Source organism: Cololabis saira, chromosome 15, assembly GCF_033807715.1.
Source record: "Cololabis saira isolate AMF1-May2022 chromosome 15, fColSai1.1, whole genome shotgun sequence".
In the NCBI taxonomy this organism is placed as follows: domain Eukaryota; kingdom Metazoa; phylum Chordata; class Actinopteri; order Beloniformes; family Belonidae; genus Cololabis; species Cololabis saira.
The window spans coordinates 31,489,598-31,514,176 of record NC_084601.1 but is presented as its reverse complement, the minus strand read 5'-3'; the positions used below and the strand labels follow the sequence as shown (position 1 = coordinate 31,514,176).

General features: G+C 43.1%; 1 protein-coding gene across 1 annotated transcript in view; it reads left to right on the top strand.

Annotated features, from left to right (window-relative positions):
* The first annotated feature begins 1,291 nt into the window (after positions 1-1,291).
* pou2f2a (POU class 2 homeobox 2a) overlaps positions 1,292-24,579 on the top strand; it is a 78,408-nt gene continuing 55,120 nt past the window's right edge. Inside the window, exon 1 of the mRNA XM_061742119.1 lies at positions 1,292-1,391. Coding sequence (XP_061598103.1) covers positions 1,292-1,391 — 100 coding nt within the window. The remainder of the gene's footprint in view (positions 1,392-24,579) is intronic.

Sequence of the window (24,579 nt, the reverse complement as noted above, 5' to 3'; positions counted from 1 at the left end):
TGTGTGTGTGTGTGTGTGTGTGTGTGTGTGTGTGTGTGTGTGTGTGTGTGTGTGTGTGTGTGTTGGGGGGGGGGTGTATCCCACAGCCTCCCCGGCCGGAGCGCAGCGCCGTGCGCCATAGCGCGTCCAGATCTGCGCCGCGTCGGACCGAAACCACCGGGGTTCCCGAAATCCACTCCGATCCACGCACGGGGATCCACGCAGCCAGCGGAGACCAGCCCGAGCAGAGAAAGGAGGAGGAAGAAAAAGTGAGAAAAAGAGAGAGAGAGAGAGCAGCAGAGAGAGAGAGAGAGAGAGAGATACGCACCGGTCGATGGAGCAGCGGAGACAACGAGGAGACGCGACGGCGTGAAAAGGTCCGGCGCGCCGCTTCCCTCCTCTTTTCCTCTCCATCACTCCGGCAGGAAACCGCAGGACTGCTGTTCCCACTGATATGGATTCTCTCGTTTATTTCCCATCGATTGTTTTAATTAGTGAGCCCCGCTAGAGAAGGAGGGAGAGGATCCGCGGAGAGGGAGGAGAGGAGAGGGAGGAGCAAAAGTCCTGCACGGGGCGCCGCGCACAGCCTTACTTCATCATCGCATTAATTCCGGCCTTTACCAAATAATGATTTTACTTGTTAATTTCGCGTCTCCGTGTGTGCGCGTGTCCCCCAGTGGGCCAGTCAGCTACTAACCAAATCTTTAGCCGAACCAAAAAAAAACCCCCACCAACTCCACTCTTGCACGGACGTTTTTCCCTTTCTTTTTTGTTCTTTTCTTCCTGTTTTTGTTTTTATGCTTCACCGGTGGGAAGAGTTTGAGACTTTTAATGACATTTCAGGGGTGGAAATCAAACTTTACCAAACAAAAACCAAAGCAGAAGCGGGATTTTAGAGGAATCGGGGAACCTCTGCGGTCTTTACGCACAGTCAGCCGGGACACAATACGAGTCCGAGCGCCGATCCTTCCATCCCGAGGAGAGGAGATTCTCACGGTTGCTGGGATAAGAAACCCGACGACGACGACTGCGCCAGCCTGTCTGGATACACAGAAGTAGCTTTATTTATTCTACAAACCTGAGCGCGTCGCCGAGGCTGCAAAAGACTCGACTAGAAAGGACCAAACATCATCCAGCAGAGAGAATCCGTGCAGGCAGAACTCTCCTCCTCCTCCGAGCATCCCGGCATCCTCGCAGCGGCTGCACGACCCGAGGCAGGAACCAAGGCCACAGAACCGCGGAGGAGAGGGGAAAGTGAGGCTAGAATAAAGGAAAAGAGCAAAAGCGGCGGCCACCAGGTCGACAGAGGACCATGTTTGTCCCCCTGCCGGTCCCCTTCGTCTTTCAGAGAACAGCGTCCGACTTCAGCGCCTGGAGACTGAAATCCTCGCTGGCTGCGCGCTCCAGTCCCGGTAAGCTGCACCGAACCCGCACCGGCACAAACACGCACAGCAAACACAGAGATACAGCAAACACTTGCTTTTCCTGCACCTCTAATTTCCATGCAGATAAATGCAATTAAATGAAATTCACTTCATGTAAATATCATTAATCTTTTAATATTCAACTCTCTGTTTTCTTCTCAAATCTGAAGCCAAATTGAAATTCACAAATGAAATTTCACGAAGAAAGAAAACTCTGTTTATTTTAATTTATTTGTGCACAATTCAGATTAATTTCTTCCGCTTTTTATTCTCATAGAGTTGACATTTTTTTTGCTTTGCTCAAAATTAAACAAAATATTTTTTTTTATTCCTTTTTAGAAATTGCACAAAGTTTTAAAACTAAAGCTCTTGCCTCCAACCTTTGTATTTTTCCATCTTTTTATCTCCTCAATAAGGATATTATTTATTTAATCACCAAGGTTTTCTTTGATTTAGATACTTGCTTGTATTAAAAAAGAAGAAGGAAAAAAACCGAGTAAACTCCACAATGGATGCATTGATATTTGTGTTTTTAGCATCCTCTCCTCCTCTTGTCCTCCTCCTTTCACATCCATCCATCCCATCCTGCGTCTCATCCGTCTCCTCCCCTGTCCTTCGCTCCTCCTCGGCCAGCTTTGGGGTTCATGGTCATCTATCGATCAGAATATATTGATCAGAGAGTTGGGGCTACGAATAGAAAACAAGTTTGTCAACGGAGAAACAGTTTGGCAACACAGGAGATGATGTGAAAACGGAAGGAAGGAATATTTTCTAAGAGACCGATTTTTATATACCTTTTTTTGTTTTTTTTTCTAACCGTTTTTAAAAACTGTTGTTCCTTAGCAGGAATTGATTGAGAAATCAGTGGAGGGACTTGCAATCAATACTTACACATGACCCGCCTTTACGCCTGCTTTAATACCTCATGATCACCGTGATGTTGCTTTAGTGAAATGCAGTGTTTAATAATGGGTGTTTCTGCTGCTCTAATCTTCTTATGACATGGAAACATGCAAAAATATCCAAAGTTATTGATCTTAATCTGAAATTAAAGAGCACAGATCACGTTTGAGTTCATGTTTGGCTTCGCTGAGAGTTTTAAGTTTGCGTGGCCTGTAGAATCCATCCATCCAACCAGCCCCATCACACATGCAGAACCCGGCCATCGCCTTAAGTAGATGTCAGGAGAAGAAAAACGGTGGAAATTTTAATGGGGGCTCTGACAGGCCTCTGTTTTGGGGGATGAGGGTGAGTTTCTCTGCTGGCCCTCTAAGAAATTAAAGTAAGAGAGCTGATGGAGCAGCGGGAAGAAGAAGAGGGGGAGCCTGACTGGGAAGGTTTGAATGAACCACATAATGAGTGGCTGCATATATGAATGACGAATGAATGAGAGGGTTAAAGTGTCAGCAAATTAATAGATTCTGCGAGCTGAACGAGTGAAAGCTGCGACCGGGGGCCAGAAGAGGCAAGGCAAGTTTATTTGTATAGCACAAATCAACACAAGGTAATTCAAAGTGCTTTACATCAACATTAAAAGACACGATTAAACAGTAAATAACAAATAAAATGAAATAAAATGATAAGAAAAGAGGTAAAATAATAAAAAGCACAAGTTGTTAAAATGTAAGGGCAGAGTACAGCAGGTACACATCTCATTCTTAAAATGGCAAGAATTACGTTTCTGTACGGTCAAAACGTACAAAGACCGGGTCAAATACAGTATTACAAAAGTAATCTGTAACAATTCGTACGGTGAATTAAACCAGTCTGACAATTCTATGCCACAATTCCTGTTTCCAGGTCTTATTCCAGGACTAGTCAAACGGTTTTAGGAAATAAAAGCCAGTAAAATAAAAATTCTGTGCAGTAGAAAATTGTATATAAACTAAAAGGAGGAAGTGGCCACTGATTCACCAACAACAAACATGAGATTATGTAAGAAAAGAGAAGTGTGAGAGAAAAGAGTCGTACTGGATCCTTTTTTTGTTCTCCAATAAATACATCAGTTCAATTATCAGCCAATACACACAAAAGAAAGAGAGAGAGAGAGCAGACATCCCTTGTTTCTCCTGGTTTCCTGTCACCTCTCTCATCTCTCTGGACACTCAAACACTACCGTCTTCCTCTCGTGCATCTCGTCCTCGACTCACTGTGAGGTTGTTGAATTGGATTTGCTTGTGCAGCTTGGCCGGAGCCCATAAGCCATTTTAGCAAAGTCTGTCACCCCCCCCCGCCCCCAAATCGCTGTGATCTGCGGCGGTCACCTGTATGATTGCCTGCACCTGTAAACGTGGGGGTGTGTTTGCGTTAGAGCCAGTGCAAACAGAGTGTCAGAAGTCTGGGATGAGGTGAGCGGCTCGGCGGAGGAGGAGGAGAGGAGGAGAGGGGGAGTGGTCCCAAACTGCAGACGTGAGCAGACACTGGCTCTGCACTGGATCTGAACTGAGGCTTATAGTGTTTTCTGTGTCAGCTTGACTCTTAAACGCCGCCGCGGAGAAGCCGCTGGCCTCAGCTCGGCTCTGCACACGGGACTTTTATGTGATGAGATGCTTTTACACTCAGGGATGTAAAATATACCCTCTGAAATATCTCAGTGGTCGATTGTTCCACACTGTCACCAGGAAGATGACGGGTTGGTTCAAGTTGTGCCTTTGCGAGCCAAAAAAAAGTCTATATAGACAGACATGTGTACATATATGTATATATATCTTTTGTATGGTCTTCAAGTAACGTTGTCAGTTTTAGTATTTCTCTCTCCCTCTCTTAAAAATAAGTGGTGGAAACACATTTGGTGCATATTTAAAAAATTGACAAACTCTTGATGTTTTAAAGAAATGTCAGTGTCTTGCTTTGCTCAAAATACCAGCGATAAAGTAAAACATATATAATATGTCTATATTTAGTTTTAAATATACCGTTTTTGAAATATAAATATGTATTCCTTTTTTTGTTTTTCACATCTGATTTTAAGGCTTGGCTCCACCCACTTGGTCTAGGCTCCACCTTTCTCGTTGGGAAGGGCATCTTCTGAAACTGTTGCACCTTTGCTTTACTCTTTTCAGCATGAAGTGAACGTTGAATGATAAGACGTTGTGTGGGGAGAGTGAGGGAAAACGTGTGTGTGTGTGTTAATATTCCCTATACCTCATGAAGTATGCAAATAATCCAATTGCATAAATCAAATGTGAAGTGTTCTTGCTTATTTCAGTATTTTCCTTTTGCACATTTGTCAAAAAACACTGCAAATGTAAAATCTGTTGGGTTTTTTTTTTGCATTTATTTACATGACACGGTTCTGCAGATATTCTGCAAGAAACCGTGATGCATTTTTTCTCCTTTTGGAGAAAGGATCATTAGGATCATTAGAATAGTTAGTTGCTTGAATAAAATAAAAGATCATCCATTGCCTTAAATAAGAATGTATTCTTAGCAATTCTTGCCTGGTAAAATAAAGGTTTACTACTACTACATCCATGATCACTGCAGCTTGCTTGGATTTTTACACGCTTTTTCCTAATTTCGTGCAAAAGTTCATGGGCAGCAGAACTGAGGGTGAACCCTGAAATCTCATCCGAGCTGAACGGGTCATAAACCAGCAGGGGACAAAGACAAGGAGGAACCAGTCACTTCACGGGCTTCTTTGATGTGTGCTTGACGCTAATACACCAGCTGAACTCTCGAATCTATACCGCTCACAGATAAATACTTTAATATTTTTTGGTTTTTCAGCGGAGAGAGATGTGAAGCTGCCTCCTCTCTGTCCCTGCTCTGCACCGCAACAAAGAAAATCTAAATGATCTTTTATTTTATGTACACTGCTGTAAAATCCTCCAGGGCCCCTGTGGCCCATAAAAGAAAAAAACTAAAACTAAAACTGAGAGCTGTCCAAGTCTGGATTGAGAGAGATGCTTTATTTATGCTGCCTTCTCCGCCAGGCCTCTCATCCGAGGTGGAGTTATTCAGCCCAGTGTTCATTTTAGCCTCTAGTCCAACCGCCAGCTGATCGTCTCGTCTCTCCTGCCAAGTTGTGAAAGGCAAGTGATGAAAAGTCACGATCAAACAAAAACACCCGTCTAAAGACATCTAATTCAATCGGCATCAAAAACGCAACAAAGGAGACAAAACCAAAATCTCCGGGAGGTTAGAAATGAGCGGCCAGACGCTCAGGTAACGTGGCAGCGGCATTCTTTTGTTTGACGCCACTGAGCAGGAACTTTTATTGCTAAGAGTTCAAAGCACGGACCTCCTGCCCACACGGCAAAGACCGACGCAGAAACATACATGCATGCACACGCACATGCGCAGTGCGGTGCTTGGTAACTAGCTCTCCTCCCACCCGGGATCCTCACCTCGCCGAGCCTTCGGGGGGGGGGGGGGGGGTCTGAGCTGCACTAAACCAAGGCAGAGGCCACCGTGCTAGGATTAATTGGCTGCCAGTGTGCTTGTGAGACTGTGTGTGCGTGTGTGTGTGTTTCTGTGTGTGTGTGTGTGTGTGTGTGTGTGTGTGTGTGTGTGTTGCGTGCATGTGAAAGCCCACTTCCTGTGCAATTGTGTCTGCAGGGGGAAGTGTCCATGTCTGCGAGAGGAAGACGGATTTTGCTCAGGTAGAGGAGCAGGTTCATCCATGTGTGCGTGCGTGCGTGCGTGCGTGCGTGCGTGCGTGCGTGCGTGCGTGGGAATGAGCAGCTACAAAAGCTACAAAAAGTGTTTAAATTGTTATTAATTATCATGTTTATTGAGAGAAGAGAAAATGTCTGCGTGCTATTTGTTTTTCTCATCTTTGCACAAACGTGTGTGTGTGTGTGTGTGTTTGTTGGGGCGGGGGGCGTCTGAGAAACCACCCATCCTGTGTGTGAGCAGGCAGATAGATAAATGATTCAATAATTGCACGTTGAGGTCAGTTATGGATCTTTCCGGCATGTGTGGTAAACCACAAGCAGCTCAGAGCCGCACGTTGTGTGAGTGGTTTTAACCTTCCACCAGTATTGATTAGCCAGCATTGACTTCTCTCCTGGCACCCCGATCGTGTGTGTGTGCGTGTGTGTGTGTATGTGTGTGTGTGTGTGTGACTGTTGTTGGAGCATGAGAACTTGTGGTTCTGCACGGATTGCAAATGTGGGAATGTGTGTGGTGACATAAACAACTGCCATGAATGTGTAAGATTGCAAGAAGTGTGCAAATTCCAGCTATCAGGTGCGTGTGTGTGTGTGTGTGTGTGTTTGTGTGTGTGTGTGTGTGTGTGTGTGTGTGTGTGTGTGTGTGTGTGTGTGTGTGTGTGTGTGTGTGTGTGTGTGTGTGTGTGTGTGTGTGTGCGCGTGTGCGCGTGTGCGTGTGTGTGTGTGTCTGGATCAGATCTTTAAAAGGGGCAGCATTGTTGGTGAGCCCTGGTGTTAACGTGATTGCGAATGACAAAGCGTCCAGGCGGGTTTGTTAGCTCCATAATGGGGAATCAATGGACACAACACAGATGTCAATACAACATGTTTTATTGCGTTAAACCGCCTCAGTCCCACCCTGGGCTCTGAAAACGCACACGCGGACACACAAATAATAAACTCCGGCTGGCGATGCATCTGGAGCTGCAGCGCGATTTGCAGCCGGGTATTTAAGTAAATTACAGGCGTCACATTTGTTTTTGTATCGTCCTCGGCCATGATTTTATAGTGTTTGTGTCTTGCATTGTCTTGTTGACAAATGTGTGGTACTTCCTGAAAATTAACTCTCATTATTGGGTTTTCTTTACACTTAAACCTTCATCAGTGTTGCAGCATCCTCTTTTCTTCAAGGAATACACAGCGTCGTCTGCGTAAAACAGTAGTAGTAAAGCTGCGGGATGATGAACATAGAGGTGCACGGTTGTCATATACAGTATGTGCATCATGCCCTGTGCATTAGCGTTAAACATTCACAAGGCTGTGTGACCAGCACTGAACACACAAACACACACACACACACACACACACACACACACACACACACACACACACACACACATACACCTTTTTATGTTGCAGATAATAAAAGTCATTTCAGTTCATGGACGCTACCTGCTGTGCAGATATGAAGGAAAAGTCCCCTCATGACAGAATACGCTCGTCTGAACTCTGTTTCCCCTCGCCGCCGTCCACGTTTCAACCCACCCAGCCAGCTCAAACTCCCATCGTTACCGTGGTAACATTCATAGGCCATTAGACACACATATAGTAGGAGAAGAGTCCAGGTGAACGCCGTCCTCCTACACGCATAAAAACACATGCATGCTGCATTGGACAGGCAACCTAATGGTCCCAAAGACCATTAGGGGCTAAATTGGCTGTACTCAGGGTACGAGCGACCGCCACACGGGTCTGGCCCTCTTTGGGTATGTAATCGGTGGTCATACATCAGCGTGTATTTACTGCAATTTGTGAGCACATCCGTTATGTGTCTGTCCATGGAAGCACGAGTACCAGCTGGACTTCTTAAGTACCTACATTGTGTGTAACGTCGGCCGTTCCCTTAATGGTTGATGTTACTTTGCTAAATAATGAATTGTGGAGACAACAGCGGGACCTTTTTTTTTTTTTTGGTTTAACACCAGTATGCATGTGGACTTCAGGAGACTCACCAATGACAAGGAACAAATCAGCATAAAAGGTCAGGAAGTGGAATGTGTGGACAAGTATAAATATCTTGGGACCATTATAGAGAGCAAACTGTCTTTTATGGAAAACTGTGATGCCGTCTATAAAAAGGCAAACCAACGTCTACACGTCTTAAGGAAGCTGTCATCTTTTCACATTGATAAAAAGCTGCTCACCATGTTCTATAGATGTTTTATTGAATCTATAATCTCATTTAACTTAGTGTCCTGGTTTAGCAACTTAACTTTAGCAATCAGATTGTGAGGTGGGGCCAGTAAGCTAATTGGAGAGCCACAACTCAACTTAGAATGCCTCTTTAAAGGACAGCTACAGAGACTAGCTGAGTCCGTTTTAGATGATACATCTCATCCACTATAGGGTGAATTCCAGTATCTCCCTTCTGGCCGTAGGTTTAAAATGCCTTTGTGCAAAACTGAAAGGTATAAATTAGGGCTGTGCGATTAATCGATTTTAAATCTAAATCGGATTTATTAATCAAAATTGATGTTAAAAAAGGAAAATCGGAAAATCGATTTTCCTTTTTTACAGCTGGCTGCATTACAGACAGATTTCGTCTAGTCATCTTTGTTTGGTCAAGAAAATTGTAAATGTTGTCACTTTACTAAACTCAAGGAGGATTTACAGTATCTTTCAGTTGCACTTCATTCCCAATAGGGAAATTTGTTTGCTATTTTTCTTTAAAAATAAAGATAAAATATTTGAAACAATTTATTCCATTGTCTTTTGTATTTTAACCAAAAAAATCGAAATCGAAATCGAAAATCGGGTTTTCAGAGAAAAAAATCGGGATTTTATTTTTGTCCAAAATCGCCCAGCCCTAGTATAAATGTAGTTTTGTCCCCTCAGCTATTAATGCCCTAAATAGGACATGATTTCCCATCCTCCATCTAGGTCTATTTATTTATTTGTTGTATTGCTTATTCAATTTGGAGAATTTGTTTTATGTTTCTCCTGTTTGTCTTGTGTCACTGTCACTGTACTGTATGGTGTTGTTGTAAGTTTTCTACTTTTTACCTGCTTACAAATCTACCTTCGGGTATCAATAAAGTTGCCTTACCTTACCTTTAGTGCACGTCTGTCGATAGACTTTTTCCTCGGTGCACAAAAATGCCATAAAGAACCATGTGCTTGTTAATTTGCCTTGTAGCTTACATTCCTTCCCTCCATGCTTCCCTCCTTCACTCCATTCACTTCACCTCTCGCCATCGCTGTGACTTCCTGCCGTGTAGCCTGGGGGGGCACTGAGGTCAGGGCTGCTGCTAACTCTCTAATTAAGTAAGTAATTAGTTTGAAAAAGAAAAGTCTGTCTCCATTTGCAGCGCTTTGACTGCCACTCCGACTGGACTTGAGGAAGGTTTTTTACTCAAAGCCTTTTTAAGCACCAGGTTGCTGCTGATTATTCCCAGTCAATGAAAACGGTCAGAGTTCATCCTGCGGTTGCTTAGTTGTGTTTTCGTGCTCGATCTTGATCATAGATCGGACAGGGTTGGTTGCTTACATGTGATTGGTCCCTGTAACGTGACCATGGAATAAGACGAGTGATTGGATGAGAGCCTAAAATGTAGTCAGAGAAGCTGCTAAAGTTCATATCTGAAACCAAGCCAGATGCTTTTTACCTGCCAGTGTTTATGTTATGTTTATGTAATAATTGCGCGGGGGTCATGTTCTGGGTCTCTGGAAAGATCCTTGAGACAACTTCTGCAGTAATAGACGCTATATAAATAAAATTGAATTGAATTGAATTGACAGATGGGCTGATATTTACATAAGAAGCGTAGAAATCCCCCCCAAATGGAAGTAGAAACTCAGCTTGGACCGCTCTTAAAATTTAAAAAGGTTTGAAAAGGGGTTTTTTAGAGCTTTATCCTATTTTCATGAAAACTGCACAGGTGAATGAATGGTTTGCAGCATATTCTCCAAGCTTAACTTAAACACAAATGTTATTTTCACACCTGTATCGTCGCCTTAAACTTCATGTTATGGATTTGATGCATATTTTCTGTTGACACCTTGTATGATCATGTTTATTTCACTGGATTTGATGCAGTTATCCACTGAGTTATAATCATCTATTCAGGTCCTAAACCAGGATTTTAAGTCGTCATCAGGCCACAAAATTAAACAAAGTAGGTATGATTTATTGGGGTATTTAGTTTATTTTATTTGAATAACCTCTGCAGGAAAGATGATATTCAGTATTGACATCATAGAAGTACTTAATTCTTCATTTCAGCCCTTTTGCACCGTATCTGTCCCTTGTAATACAAGCATATATGTGTATAAATTGTGTAAATTTAGATGTGACTTTTCAGCCACATTTTATTGTTGTCCCATTTGCCAGACCTGTTTTTCAACTGTTTTTTTTTTTTGGGTTTGTGAAGTGAAGTACTCCGAGGCCAAACCAGTGGATGCCGACCCATTTCTCACACTTCAGTGGGAAATGTATCAGTCACCATCACCAGGTTTACCGAACTGAAAGGATTTAAGAGTTTACGATTGGCTAGGTTAAGGAATCTAAATTTCCTGTAAATGGACTCTCTCTCATGAGCCACATAGGGACCAAACATCCCAGATCTCCATTGTCCAGCTGCCTGGATTGATGACACCCACTCCATCTGAGGAATTACAAACGTGGAGAAACCTCCACTTGAACAACACCACTTTGCTCACCTACACACAGGAAATCAATTCCAGGGTTCCACCGATACTAAATTTCTACCGGCTGGACACCAGCCATAACTTTGAATGCATTGTAATAATAGTAAGTGACTTGACGAGTATGGATTTTAAATGCGACTGGCGCGCGGTGATGCATGGAGAAAGGTGTGCCAGCGTTGTGAACAGGGATGCGGTCCGAGCAGGTGTGAGAGTCCTGCGTCTGATGTCTGTCACCGAGTGCTGCTGGAGTGTGTAATACAGACGTGCTGGTCCTTTGTGCACATCTGAAGGCAGTGATCTCGCTCCTGCGCCTGCATGAATAGAGGGAAAGGGGCTTAGGAAAGGCTTCTGTCCTCCTTCACAGCTTTCTGACATAATGAAGCCAGTGTGTGATCCGGCACAAAACCTTTCAGCGGAGGTGTGAGCAAACCCGTCCTGATGCATGCTTTCGCCGTGTCAAAGGTGCGGGACTTTTGGCAGAGATTAAAATGACAGGGATAAGCAGAGCGAGCGCGAATATTCCTGTTTAATGCTCACCAACTCGGCTTGTATCGAGAGAACGTCTCATTCAGGTGGTTTTTTTGTGTGCTTTTAAATATGTTTATTGCTTTTCAGAATTTCAAAGATACAGAACAGACAAATGAAAAAAGAAAAGATAAAAGAAAAACCCTCCACCCACCCTCAAAACAAACAAAATTTGAACTGATTCAGCACATCTCGTAAGAAAATAGTAAAGGTCACAATCACTAATAATCAATAATAATCAATAATCAAAGTTTATTTATACGGGACAATGCATATTAATGAACACTATATTAAGCAGTGTAAATACACCGGTTTTTAGCAGAAATGCTAGTTTCCACCTGCAGTGCCCACAGAAAACATAAAAACAATTCAGTCAAACAATACAATCAAACAAGGGAACAAACATAAAACATACATACAGTAGTAGCAAAATACATTTAGCAGCATTGAAAAGCAGTATGGATTGTATCTAAAGTGACTTGAGTTTAAAGTGACTTGAGCAAAAAATGCATATTACAATAATGAAATACCAGCGATGGTAATATTATGGTACAATATGGTATGGTACTACAATAAACTAATTATAATTAAAGAAAACTGAACAAAGTAAAAAGTAAAATAAATAGTACACACAGCAAGGAGGTTCCAATGGATACATTCTTCTTTTCTTTGAAACCATTGCAGTATAGGGTCCCACATTTTCTTAAACATGTCTTCCCTGTCTTCTTTACAAAGTCTCAGTCTCTGCAGTTGAAGCTTACCTGCCATTTCTCTCAGCCACAAATCACATGTGGGTGCAGTGTTTGGAGGATAAGCTTCTTTGCAATCACAGTTCCAAACAGAACAGCCTTTTTCTGATATTTGATGGCAAAAGACAGAGGGGTAGTTGGCTACAAGTGGATCCGGCTCCCAACATCTCCCATAAGCCATAGAGAAGCAAATACCTTTCCAGTATGTGTGTGCTTGTTTTTGAGTATGCAACTGTGTGTGTGTGCATCCCTCTGCTTATACATTTATCTAATCAAGTCGGGTGATAAAAGTGAGGTTAGTCGGGCTGGTGGTCAGCGCTGTTTTGGGGGAAGAGGGCAGACCTCCCCAATTTAATTTGGTCGACGGGAGTTATGGTAATGAACTCGGGGCAGGGAGAAGGGGACTTAAGATTGGAGAGGGGGGGGCAGGGGGCCCACCCATTTACCTCACAAACACCTCGTCCTTCCTGTCACTACTGTTGTTTCTGTCAGCCTGTTTCAGTTTTAGTTTTAGTCTAGTCTTTGGGTCAAGTTATCATTTTAGTTTTTATTAGTTTTAGTCACATTCATTCTCCTTTTAGTCATGTCAAGTTTCAGTCGACTAAAAGTCTGAGCATTTTAGTCTTATTTTAGTCAGAATTTACCATTTTAGTCTAGTTTTAGTCAAAGATTGTATTTATCCAAACCCATTTTACAATTCAAACAAGGTTATCTTATTATTATATTATTGTTACCTTATAGACTCAAGAATACATTCATTCCAGATACAGAAGACTCTAATTTGAGTTTACAACATATTTATTTTTCCTTATTTCTCCCCATCTTTTTCTTTGTCGACGACACATTGGGTTTTCTTTTCCACGTCTATGTAGGAAAGTGTCTCCAAAGATGGTCTCTTCTTCTTCTCTCAGCCCCAGAGCAGATCCCCACGTGGCCGGCCATCGGCCCCTTTCTCTATGGAACTTTGTTTTTAACTGACGTGAACCTAGAGCTCTGCGTTAACGGCATCAGCCTCTAACTCTGCAGCTGCATCTTCTGGATCTGATTCCCCGCGGGCCGCTACTGGGATTGAGGACGTGACGTCACCCAGCAGCAGAACTAAACCAGAGAAACTACTGAAAACATGGAGATTAAAGATCTTTGGTAGAACATTTCGTCTCGTTTTGGTCAACGAAAATGAAGACACATTTTAGAAGAGTTTTTATTCCTCTACGATATTGCATTATATATTTCATTATCGTTATCGTCACATGACCAGCATTTTCGTTGCGTCTCGTGTTCCTCAGGTGATAAAGGTTCGTTGACGACAATGTTTAGTCAGAATTTTCGTTGACGAAAGCAACTTTACCCGTCAGTAACACCAGCCGCCACCAACTATCTGCTTTGAGCACGTCTTGAGGGGCCAGTGGTGATTGTCACGGGTTTTTAGCGAAACCAGTTTCATCATGCAGGATTGTGTGTGTGTGTGTGTATTTAGAGGAAGCGGGAGGGGATGGGGGGGGGCAGAAGTAAAGTGACAACAATAGAGGACGGAGAGTGAAAGGAATTGTTGGGGAGGCGTGGAAGCAGACAGGCGGTGGGTCCGGCCCCTTTTAATAAATCTGAGTGCTCTGGTTAGTGCTTCAATCTCCTGTACTCAACTAAACCCCGGCCCACACCGCACACAGACACCCACACGTGCACACGGACGCACACTACCAAATCATGCGCTTGCTCCCTGTGACTCATTTTCACCCACACATATTGTCTCCAGACTACGAGCTCAAGGGCTTTTAGAAGGTGTTTTTGCCAGATTGTGCAGCTGATGCCGCTGCTGCAGATGCGCCACAAAAGAATAGAGAAACAAGCGTTCGGATTCGGTGGTTTAACACCAACTTGGATTTTTCATTCTTTGTCTTGTGAGCATCTGCTTTGTTGACAGTCTTCCTCACAGTCTGCCTCACCTGTCAACAAGCTGCAGAAAGGTAAAAAAGAGCGGTGAAGACGCACGATTTTAACAAGCGTAAAAAAAAAACGCAGCTACCTGGACGCACCGGGTCCGGTTGGGAAGCTGCCTGTTAAATTAAAGCAGAAAAGGCCGGCCGGCTCTCGGTGTCATTTTGTAATTCGTCAAAGATGATTGCCTCAGCAGCCACGCTGAAGTCTAAAAGTAGAAACTCTTTCACCTGGCAGATACGTCAACAGTTAGCGGCAGGTCTTAGCCTTTCAACTGGACGGGGGGGAGGAAAAAAAAACTCCTTTTTGCACCATGATTCAACACTTTTGAGTGAAACTGTGAAAACCACTATCCATAAGACTCAATAATGAGCAGTGAGGTTGAGTTTCTCACATGAAAGGGACGCGTCCTTGGTGCCGCCGTGTTTGCTGCCAAAAGGCACCGAAATGCATGAAATCACAGATAAGTAGCATGCAGAGGACACTCGACAGGAAAATGACAGCGCTTCATGATCAAATTAAACTCTCCATGTTTAACAGTGCACGTGTGAAAGGGTGCAGCGTTGTAGATGTGGAGTGCAGCTAATAGATCACAGTGGCAGTTAAATCATCCCTGAGTGGAGCTGTTTCTGCACTTGTTTACGTGCAAATAAAAATACAAAAGGATCTGAGTCGACTTCAAAAACACCGGCGAGTGGCATGAATAGCCGTTTCCAATTATCACGAGACGCGAGCAAACCTCTGAAGGTGTGACACCTGGTTTAAGCCGGGAAGGGAACCAGCACCAGAATCTTCAGTAAGAGGTTTAGACTTTAGACTAGAAACGAAACATCCAGGCAGGAGACCCGAACAGAACCGGCTGTGTTGGCCGTGAAGTGGAGAAAAATGGAGACAATTGGCCCTTTGTCATCTCTCCCGTCCACTTTCATTGTAAAAACAGGGTTTTACATCACTTTATTTCTAATTTATGTACCAAAGAAAAACAACAGCAACTAGATATAAATAAAAAAGAACACTTCAGGTACCGGGTACTTTAAAAAACTGAGTTTTTTTGGCAAAAACAAGATCTTTTGATGAGTTTCGCTGGTAGCAAGGTAGAAGGTGTGGCCGTCCAAATAGCATTATCCAAAACAGACATTTTTCGAAATGTATCCTTGGTTTTGGGATTAAATGTATTCCTGTGATTCTCTTTGGGTAGCGGGTGTCACTTGTACAACCGCTTAGCCATTTAAAGATAAATAAGTAAAACGCTTTCACGGTTGTAGCTATGGCTTTGTTTTGGCAGCACGGATCAGATTTCTGCCAGTTTGGGGATAAAAGATACGCTGCACCCTCACGACACTGTGTGCAGTTTGTTCCCAAGTACTAATTACAAATTAGTAGGGGTGTAACGGTATTTGTATTCGTCCCGTCCCGTCACGGTACGGGCGTCACGGTTCGGTGCACGCAGTCATACGGCGAATACGTCTGACTGAGTTAAAAAAAAAAAAAAAAAAATCAATCATCGTTTTTTTTTCCCCTTATAAATATCAACAGTCACGTTCCATTACAGACCTAAATGTGTGCTAGTCTGTGCATATCAATAAATATATGTGCAATTCATATATCATCATAAATTGTAGGCTATAATAACGATAAAATGTTATAATTCTTAATTTACAACTGTCCTGAACGCATCGGGGCCGTGAGCCAACGCGGATTGGGCCTGATTTAAAAAGCCTGATTTATGGTTCTGCGTTAAAACGACGCAGAGCAAACGTCATAGGGTACTACGGCGAGGTTATGCGGCGGCGCGCAACCTCGCCATAGGCGCTGCGTTGGTGTAACGCGGTACCATAAATCAGCCTTAACAGTCACAGCAAATTTAGCGACGGCTGTTCTGTCCAACCAGATAAACCGGATGTAGCAACGTGGATGATGTTTCTGATTGGTCAGTGAGGAACCAATCAGAAGGCTGATAAAGGGTCAATTCCTTTCTGTTGTTGTTATTCCTTCATGTGAGCAACAAAGTTTATTCTGCAAAAAACAGAAAGCGGAAGCCGTTTCCATCTCACCTTATGTTCATCAGCTGTACTTCTACGTGACTTAAGATGTGTTTTTCCTCCTTTTCCAGATGCAATTAGTGCGTCGTAGTCAGAAGACTCTGATAATTATCTGCAAATAATAATAATTAATCACATGTTATCACCTGACGGCAGCCGCCCCCCTCTGCCATGTGCCAAGACTCGGCTCCTAATATTTGGCGTGGACAAAGCCTCTGCTTGATGGGATTAGTGTATAGAAGCCGCTAACAGTGACTCTTGCTTCAGTGAAGAAGACGAAGCTCCTTCCTCAAAGCTGCGGACTTGTTCAGGAGTATCTACATGATTCAAAGCAGTTCAGCCCAACTGTGACGCTGCAGCGCATTTGCCGTGTTGCCAGACGCACTTACTCTCACTTTTGAGCGTATAATCGTCTTCACCCGCTGTGGATCCAATCTCTCTTACATACAGTACACACACATTTACTACATCAGATAAAAGGGTAAAAAAAATACCTTTTTTTTACTTTACCCTTTTTTTCTCACCTCCTTATCGCTGCCCCCCTCTCTTCTTCTTATCCTCTTTTATTATCCGGCACTTTTTTCCTTCAGCCGAGGCGTGCTCAGCGCAGAAATGAAATTAATCTGTTGTACTACACCGCTCCCTCCTGCCTCCCTCGCTCATCCTCCTCTTCCTCCCCGCCGTCCCTCCTCCTCCTCCCTCATCTCAATCTCATTCTCCCTCCGCTCTGTGGGGAGGATTGGACTCGTCACTTTAACCTCTTCATATTGGATATGAATCTGTTAGCCTGCGTGGCCCGCTCTCTAACACTCCCCACCTCAAAGCTCACACACACACACACACACACACACACACACAAGGGTGGGAAGTCTATTTACACACACACACACTTAGAGGTTTCACACTTATTTACACACTTGCATGCACACACTGTGGCGAAAGCGCCACTCAAACACACTTCATTCCACACAGGTATCTAAACAAATCTGTCACCAAATCCCGAGCCGTGTGCGTGAACACACACACGTGATTGTTGACATCCCCGGCAGGCCGTCCTCCGGCGGGTTCCTCCCGGCGCTTCAATCAAAGCCATTGATACCAATCTGAGCCATTTTCTCCTGCAGCAGCAGCCGCAGCAATATAGCAGCTGTACTTTTTAGCAGCGACACATCTTTCATCAGGGCCTGTGTCTGGAAAATCGCTGCTTACAGCCACCCCCCCCCCCCCACCATCCGCCCTCCCATTGCCTTTTATTCCAGGCACTTGCACGCAGAGACGAGCGATATTGCAAGGTTTTAGCTTTGGCCTTCGTTGAACCATCCTGGCTTATTAGTGGGGATGTGGAATGAATGAGAGAGGCCCCCATACTTCATATGAAAGAGGTAGGCAGAGAAACGGGGGGAGGAGAAGAAGAGCAATGTGGGGAGCGAGTGAGGTTCTCCTTAATGGTTCCCTCTAGGGGTTTTCACAGCAATACCAGCTCGCGGATCCACATCCAGCCATCGCAGCGCGATGGTGAAGATGCTCTCCCTCCTCCTCGGCGTCTCCGTGGAGCCGTATGAATATGGTAAACCCACTGTCCGCTTGGCAGCACGATTCCATCCCAGAAAATGGCTCTGTGTCTGCATCCCTCGGGGGGTGCGAGTTAAGGAGATCTGCATTTAGGCCCAGCACTCACTGCCTTCCTGCTCTCCCGGGGTTTGAAAGGACCTTGACCAGCGCTGATCCTCCAAACTATACCACCACCGCGGTTGTCGCTGTCTGGACGCGGGGCTTTTACGCTCCCGCAGACGCAGAGCCATCCAGCTGTGTCGCCGTCTCGCTGACTGGCAGAGGTCCATCTTGAGAGTGTCTTGCCTCGGGCCAGGAGGAATAATCGAAGACCATCACATGCACATGCATGCGCGAGGTTCTTGGCGCTGCCAGGTTTTGCAGCTCCGACCTGGTCCGGGTCAGAGAACACGGACGGATGGCAGCTCGCTCACACACTCCGTCACTCATCCATTACCGCAGGAGGCAACGCGCTCGGCTTATTTGCACTTACTCAGCGTTCGCCGAACCCCTGGGAAATACAGGCACGATCAAACGGCATCCAGAACACCTCAGTTCCAGTAACATGTCAAAAAGCATGATTGATATAATCACTGGATTAGTAAGACAGAATTTCACTTTTTATTAGAATGTTTCTGATATTATTATTATCTTGACACATCGCCGGCTCTGTTGCTGGTGAAGGATGTTATGCAACATACAACGTAAACATTAGTAGATGGAGGAAAAAACGGACTCTCTTATGGCACTTTTCCACTAGTACCAACTCGGCTCAACTCGGCCAGGTTTCTTTTTCATAACAATTCAGCACCTGGAGCAGAAGTAGGAGGTTGGAGCGAAGCTGCTGTGACATATTTGATTGTGTGATCTAAACGAAGAAGATAACAACACTAAAGATGTAGAACCTGGAGTAGATGATAAATGTGCTGCTGGGTCTGTGGCTTGTGTCTGATATCAAGTTAAAAAATGAGAGTGAGAGAAGCTTCAAGCACGACACTTTTTAATTTTTTTAGTTTGTCTCGGCGCTGCTGAAAAGTCAGCTGGAGCCACGAGCAGCTATGAAGTGACAGAGCTCCTGGTGGATCTGGTCGTTTCTTATCGCCCGTCTAGATCCCTTTTTAATTCTCTCCTCAGCCACCAGGTTTATGAACATCTGCCTCTCAGAGTTGGATCACCAAACAGACTTTTACGCTGCCATTGCCTGTTGAATAAAATGAACAAGAAGCCGTCAGGGTCGCTCTTTCTCTGATGTCACATCCTGACTCAGGTGTCTGACTCCAACCCCCCGACCAATCGGTGACCTGTAGTGTGATGACGTCAGATACAGCCGACTCAGCCGCTTAGAACCTCGGCAGAGTAGATACAGAAAAAGTATCTACTCGGCACGTTAGACCCTAGTAGGGATGGGCGGTATGGACTAAAAAATGTATCACGATAATTTCTGGCATTTATCCCGATAACGATAAAAATGATGATAAAAAAAATACCAATTCAACTCGACCTTTGTAACTATAAATCTCTCGCTCTCAGATCCGCCATGTTTGTTACACAAAAACATCATCAACGGGAATTCTTTCTTTCTTTCTTTCTTTCTTTCTTTCTTTCTTTCTTTCTTTCTTTCTTTCTTTCTTTCTTTCTTTCTTTCTTTCTTTCTTTCTTTCTTTCTTTCTTTCTTTCTTTCTTTCTTTCGTGCTCATTTCCTTCCTTCCTTCTTTCCTCCTTCTCTCTCCTTCCTTCTTCCCTTCCTCTTTTCTCCCTACCTTCCTTCCTTCCTTCCTTCCTTCCTTCCTTCCTTCCTTCCTTCCTTCCTTCCTTCCTTCCTTCCTTCCTTCCTTCCTTCACGTATGTTGTGCGTTGATTTAACACAGAACCATAAATCAGACTTTACACAAAAACATCGGTTTATCAAAAACAACGGTTTATCGTGAACGGTAAAATATCGCCCATTCCTAACCCCTAGTGGAAAGAACCAAACCGAGTGGAGGAGACCCGAGTCGAACCGAGTAGGTACTAGTGGAAAAGTGCCATTATAGTCCATAGGAGAGGAACCGGCCCTAAAGCCCCTCCAGGTACGTGTTTAGTTGTGTTAAAATTCAATTGATTGATTTAAAATTGTTGATTGAGTTTAAAGTTGTCCACTGTTTGCACTGGTCTGAAGGCAGAACCGGACCCCCCCAACACGTGAAGTACAGCCCCTCAGTACACGACAACACAGACCTGTACATGGCTACTGGTGCTCCACCACAGTGGATCTGTCCACCCATTTCTCCATTTGGTTTTACCCACTCAACATTTATCTTAATGATTGCCAAAAAAAAAAGTGTATGATTGATTACATTGTCTAAATGGGAGAAGTCTGCTAATGTCACTGGTCACTGGACAAGGGAAAAAGCAGCTATGCTATTAGAGGTTGCAGTAACACGTTTTCCATCACTTGGCAGATGTTAATATAATTTATTGGAAAGATGGCGCCTGGCAGTAACATGTTGTTTTGTTGTAATTGTTTATTATTGTATATTAATCATCATACATGGTTGTATCTACAGTGACAGGGTGGGCAGCCTGTTTCCTCTGTAACTGTCTGAGTTCATGTTGTTATTTGTGAAAAGTCACAAAAACTTGATCCAAAACAGAAAAATTAAAATAAGAACCAAGAAAGACGTCTCTTTCCATTGAAAAAACATTTATGTCAGATATTTCCATCAAACCTCCACTTTATACTTTATTTACTTTTTAATCTAGATGAATTCAGCATTGCAAAACTACAGATACGTCCGTAAAACACCCACAAAAAAAAAGCATGCCACGTCCACTTAATAATGAAACGATGAATTAAGTCTAAAATACTTTTTGATTTGGTTGAAAAGTGAAAGTTGCAACACTTTCAACACATATGGCCGAACTAAAAAAAGTTGAATTTGTTGTATTTTTTGGGGCAAAATAACAGCAACGATAGGCCAACCTGATCTAGACCCAAAAGGATGTCAAAGGTCACCTGGTGAGCAGAACGGATTATCGGGTGAAATTGACGTCCAGTGAGGAATCGTGAACCTGATGCTGGAACTTACATCAAAATATCTGAAGACGAGTGGAAAAAAACCAGCACGTATCTACATTTACATCTAACAATATAGGATTGGATGACGGGTGAAAAACCAGGGGTTTCTTCGTTGGATCAATGGAAAATGGTTTTAGGCGTAATTGAGTCGTTTTCCAATGATAACACAGAGCAAAGATTCTGTAATTTTTTTTTTAACTCTTTATTTAGTTATTTTTGTATATGTATACATGTAACAGTACATAACATTTAAAAAAATAAAGTAAAATAGCACAAGAGGGGGCGTACTAATTCTCATTAAGTTGAGTGAGCATTGTCTTTCAATAATGTCCATTTTCTCCAGTTTTGTGTAAAGTCACCTACTTTGATTCGCAGATGAGAAGTCATTTTTTCCATTGCGTAGATCTCCTCCATAATGTCCATCCAATGTCCTGTTTGTGGAGCGTCACTTTTCAAACAGTTTCTTGTAATGGCCTTCTTATAGGCAACAGTCATTGACTGCGTTTACATGCAGTCAATAACCCTTTTAAAACACGAATATTAGCAATAACCCGGTTTTGAACGGCCATGTAAACACAAATAACACCAGTAACCCCCTTTGAATAACCCGAATTTGCTCCTGGGTTACTATTTTAAAACCCAAATATTCGGTCATGTATAGCCTAACAGGATATCCCCATCAAACGGAACAGGAATTTGTTTTCTGCGCATGCTCTGTTCACAAGCAATCTTGGTCTTTTGAGTCCAGGAAGTATAAACATGGAGAAACGCAAGACCACGCCACACTTTTGGAGTGAGGAGGAGACTAATCACTTCATAAATGTAATGAAGGATATGAACATTTTGGCTTTTGTAGATGGTAGAAAGTACCGGGATAGCGAGATTTACAAGAAGGTGAGCGAAAAGTTGCGCGAAGGAGGATTTGTCTTGAATTTGGATACAGGAAGAAGAAGCGGAAATTACAGTAATTGCGTCATGACGTTCTCCGCTGGTTTGATCGGGATATCCCGAATGATTAATCACCATGTATACAGGGATAACCCTGTTTGCTCACGCATGTAAACGGAATATTCTGAATGTTTCAGTATCCGGAATATTAGCAATAACCCGAATTTTGACTGCATGTAAACGTAGTCATTATTTTGAAGAGGTATCTTCTTTCATAACAACTCCTTCTGGGATCAATCCCAGATCCAGAACCCGTGGGTCCCTAGGATTCTGTCATTTAAGAGAGACGCACCAACTCAGATGTCCTCGTTGTGTTTGTCCCTGTGCGTGAGGGCGTCTCTCTGCGTGTCCATGTGTTTGCATCGTCCTTCAGCTGCACGTGAAGCAGGCAGCGGTTGCACGGGGCATCTGCTCGTGTTTGCAAGTGTGCATCAGCGTCTGCGGGCCCCACGTCAGCTTGACCCCCTCCACGTCCCCTTTGTCTGCTCGGCAGTTAGGGAGCAGCCCGAGCAGGACCCCAGGATACGGGTGGGGGGGGGTTTGACCTTTACCCTTAACCCCCAACCCTGCCCTCCCCCCCGATGATCCATATGCAAGCGACCCCCGTCAGCCGTCCATTCTTCCCCTCCGCCCATCCTCATCCTCCTCGCCTGTCCGGGCTGTTGTGTCACGTCTCAAGTTCAAGTCCCGGGACGGTCCGGGCCACGCGGGGTCAGGCGGGCCGCAGCGGCCCAGATCTGGCAGGCAGCAGGGACCGGGAGGAGGGGGGGGATCTGTGTTTGGTTGCTCATTTTTTATGGGGGGTCAGTGAGAGGTGGCTGTCCGGAGGTTTGGGGATGGGCTGGGGTCACATGCAGGGGTCAGTCCCGCTATAGCAAACATGTCTGTCGTTACTGGGGTTTCCATCTGTCGTGACGCCTGCGAGTCTCAGTGGGTGAATAAGTGAAACGTATATGGTATACAAATGTATACGTATAGAGCAGCAACATATTGGAATAAGCTTCCACCACATTTAACCATGATAAACAATAAAGCTAGATTCAAAAATAAATGAAGAAAAGCAGTACTTAGCGAGGAAGTCAGTTTTAGTTAGTTGGTTTATTCTGAAATTATTGGTTTATTCTGAAATTGTAAAACGGAATATTTTTTGTTGTTTGGTTTTGGCTGGTTTCAACAATTTAAGGGTTGAATTCCATGACATCTCAGATCATTTTTGTTAAGATTTAGTTATGTTTTAAATGTAAGGATTGTATTTTGTATTTGTATTGTTTTACGTGTGCAATGTTGGACCCCAGGAAGAATAGTCTAGGACTAATAGGGATCCGTAATAAATAAATAAATAAACGTGTGCCGAGTGCAGATTGTCTTTAGACTCCTTCAGTTTAATATTTCAAAGAAATGGGCAGATTGAACAGATTTAACAATGGTTCATGCATAATTTTGTATCTTTTACTATTGCATCAAGTTTAAGAGAATGCAGCATGCAAAGTTAAAATAGCTTTACTTTACACTTGGTTTGGGTTTTTTGTTTGATTTACCGTATTTTTCGGACTATAAGTCGCTCCGGAGTACTAGTTGCACCAGCCATAAAATCCATAATAAAGAAGGAAAAAACATATATAAATCGCATTTTTGGGGGAAATGTATTTTATAAAATCCAACACCAAGAGCAGAAATGTCATCTTGAAAGGCTATTTAAAATAAAATAGAATAGAAGCAACAACAGGCTGAATAATTGTACGTTTTGCTTACGTTACATGACACTACTGAGAACGAGCCTGGTATGTTAACATAACACATTAAGAGTTATTCAGATAACTATAGCATAAATAACATGCTAAGAAGGTTACCAAACCATCCGTGTCACTCCAAATAACTAAAATCCAATGAAACCTTCATACTCAGTGTCACTTTTAAACAACTCCGCTAACTCCAGAGGTAGAAGATGCGGCGCTTCCTCTTCTACGTCGCTTACGTCAGACTCATCGTCAGTTACAGTTCAACCTCTTGGGGTCTAGTGTGTAAATAACATGTGAAATGATAAACCGGTAATAATGTGTTAATAATCTCACACATAAATCGCTCCAGAGTATAAGTCGCACCACCGGCCAAACTATGAAAAAAAACGCGACTTATAGTCCGGAAAATATGGTATTAATTTCTCTTGTCTTTTTTTCTTTTTGTTTCTGCAAAATTAAAATAGTTGTTTTGTGTTGTCGTTTATTATTGTATATAAATCATACATGTTTGCACTACAATGACGGGGTGGCAGGCTGTTTCTTCTGCAACTGTCCGAGTTCATGTTGGTATTTGTGAAAATTAACAAGACCTTGATCAAAATAAAAGAATAAAAACAGGAAACCTTCCAGTGACCAAGAAAGTCGTTTCTCAGCAAAGTTCCATTAAACAAACATTAATGTCAGATATCTCCATCAAACCTCCACTCTTTACTTTGTTTCCTTTAATCTAGATGAATTCAACTGATAGAACAACATATATCAACAGATACGTCCATAAAACACCCACAAAAAAAAACAAAAGCATGCCACGTCGGCTTAATATTGCAACGATGAATACTAAGTACTAAAATACTTTTTGATTTGGTTTAAAAGTGAAAGTTGCAACACTTTCAACACATTTGTTCCAACTAAAAAAAGTAGTTTTTTTGGTTTTGATTTATTCATTTGTCTTGTTTTTGTTTTTTTCATTTTTGGAAAAATAAAACTCTAGATCATCCTAACTAGTACATACAGTATCTTTGCAACCTTCAAGCGGCCAGAGGCTGCATTGTCCTCAACACGGGGTTGGGGGGCCGTTTCTTCTGCAACTGTCCAAGTTCATGTTATTATTTGTGAAAATGAATAAGACCTTGATCAAAATAGAAAAATAAAAAGAGGAAACCTTCAAAGTAAAAAGTTCCATTGAAAAAGCATTAATGTCAGATATCTCCATCAAACCTCCGCTCTTTACTTTGTTTCCTTTAATCTAGATGAATTCAGCATTGCAAAACTACAGATACGTCCGTAAAACACCCACAAAATAAAAAAAAGCATCCCACGTCCACTT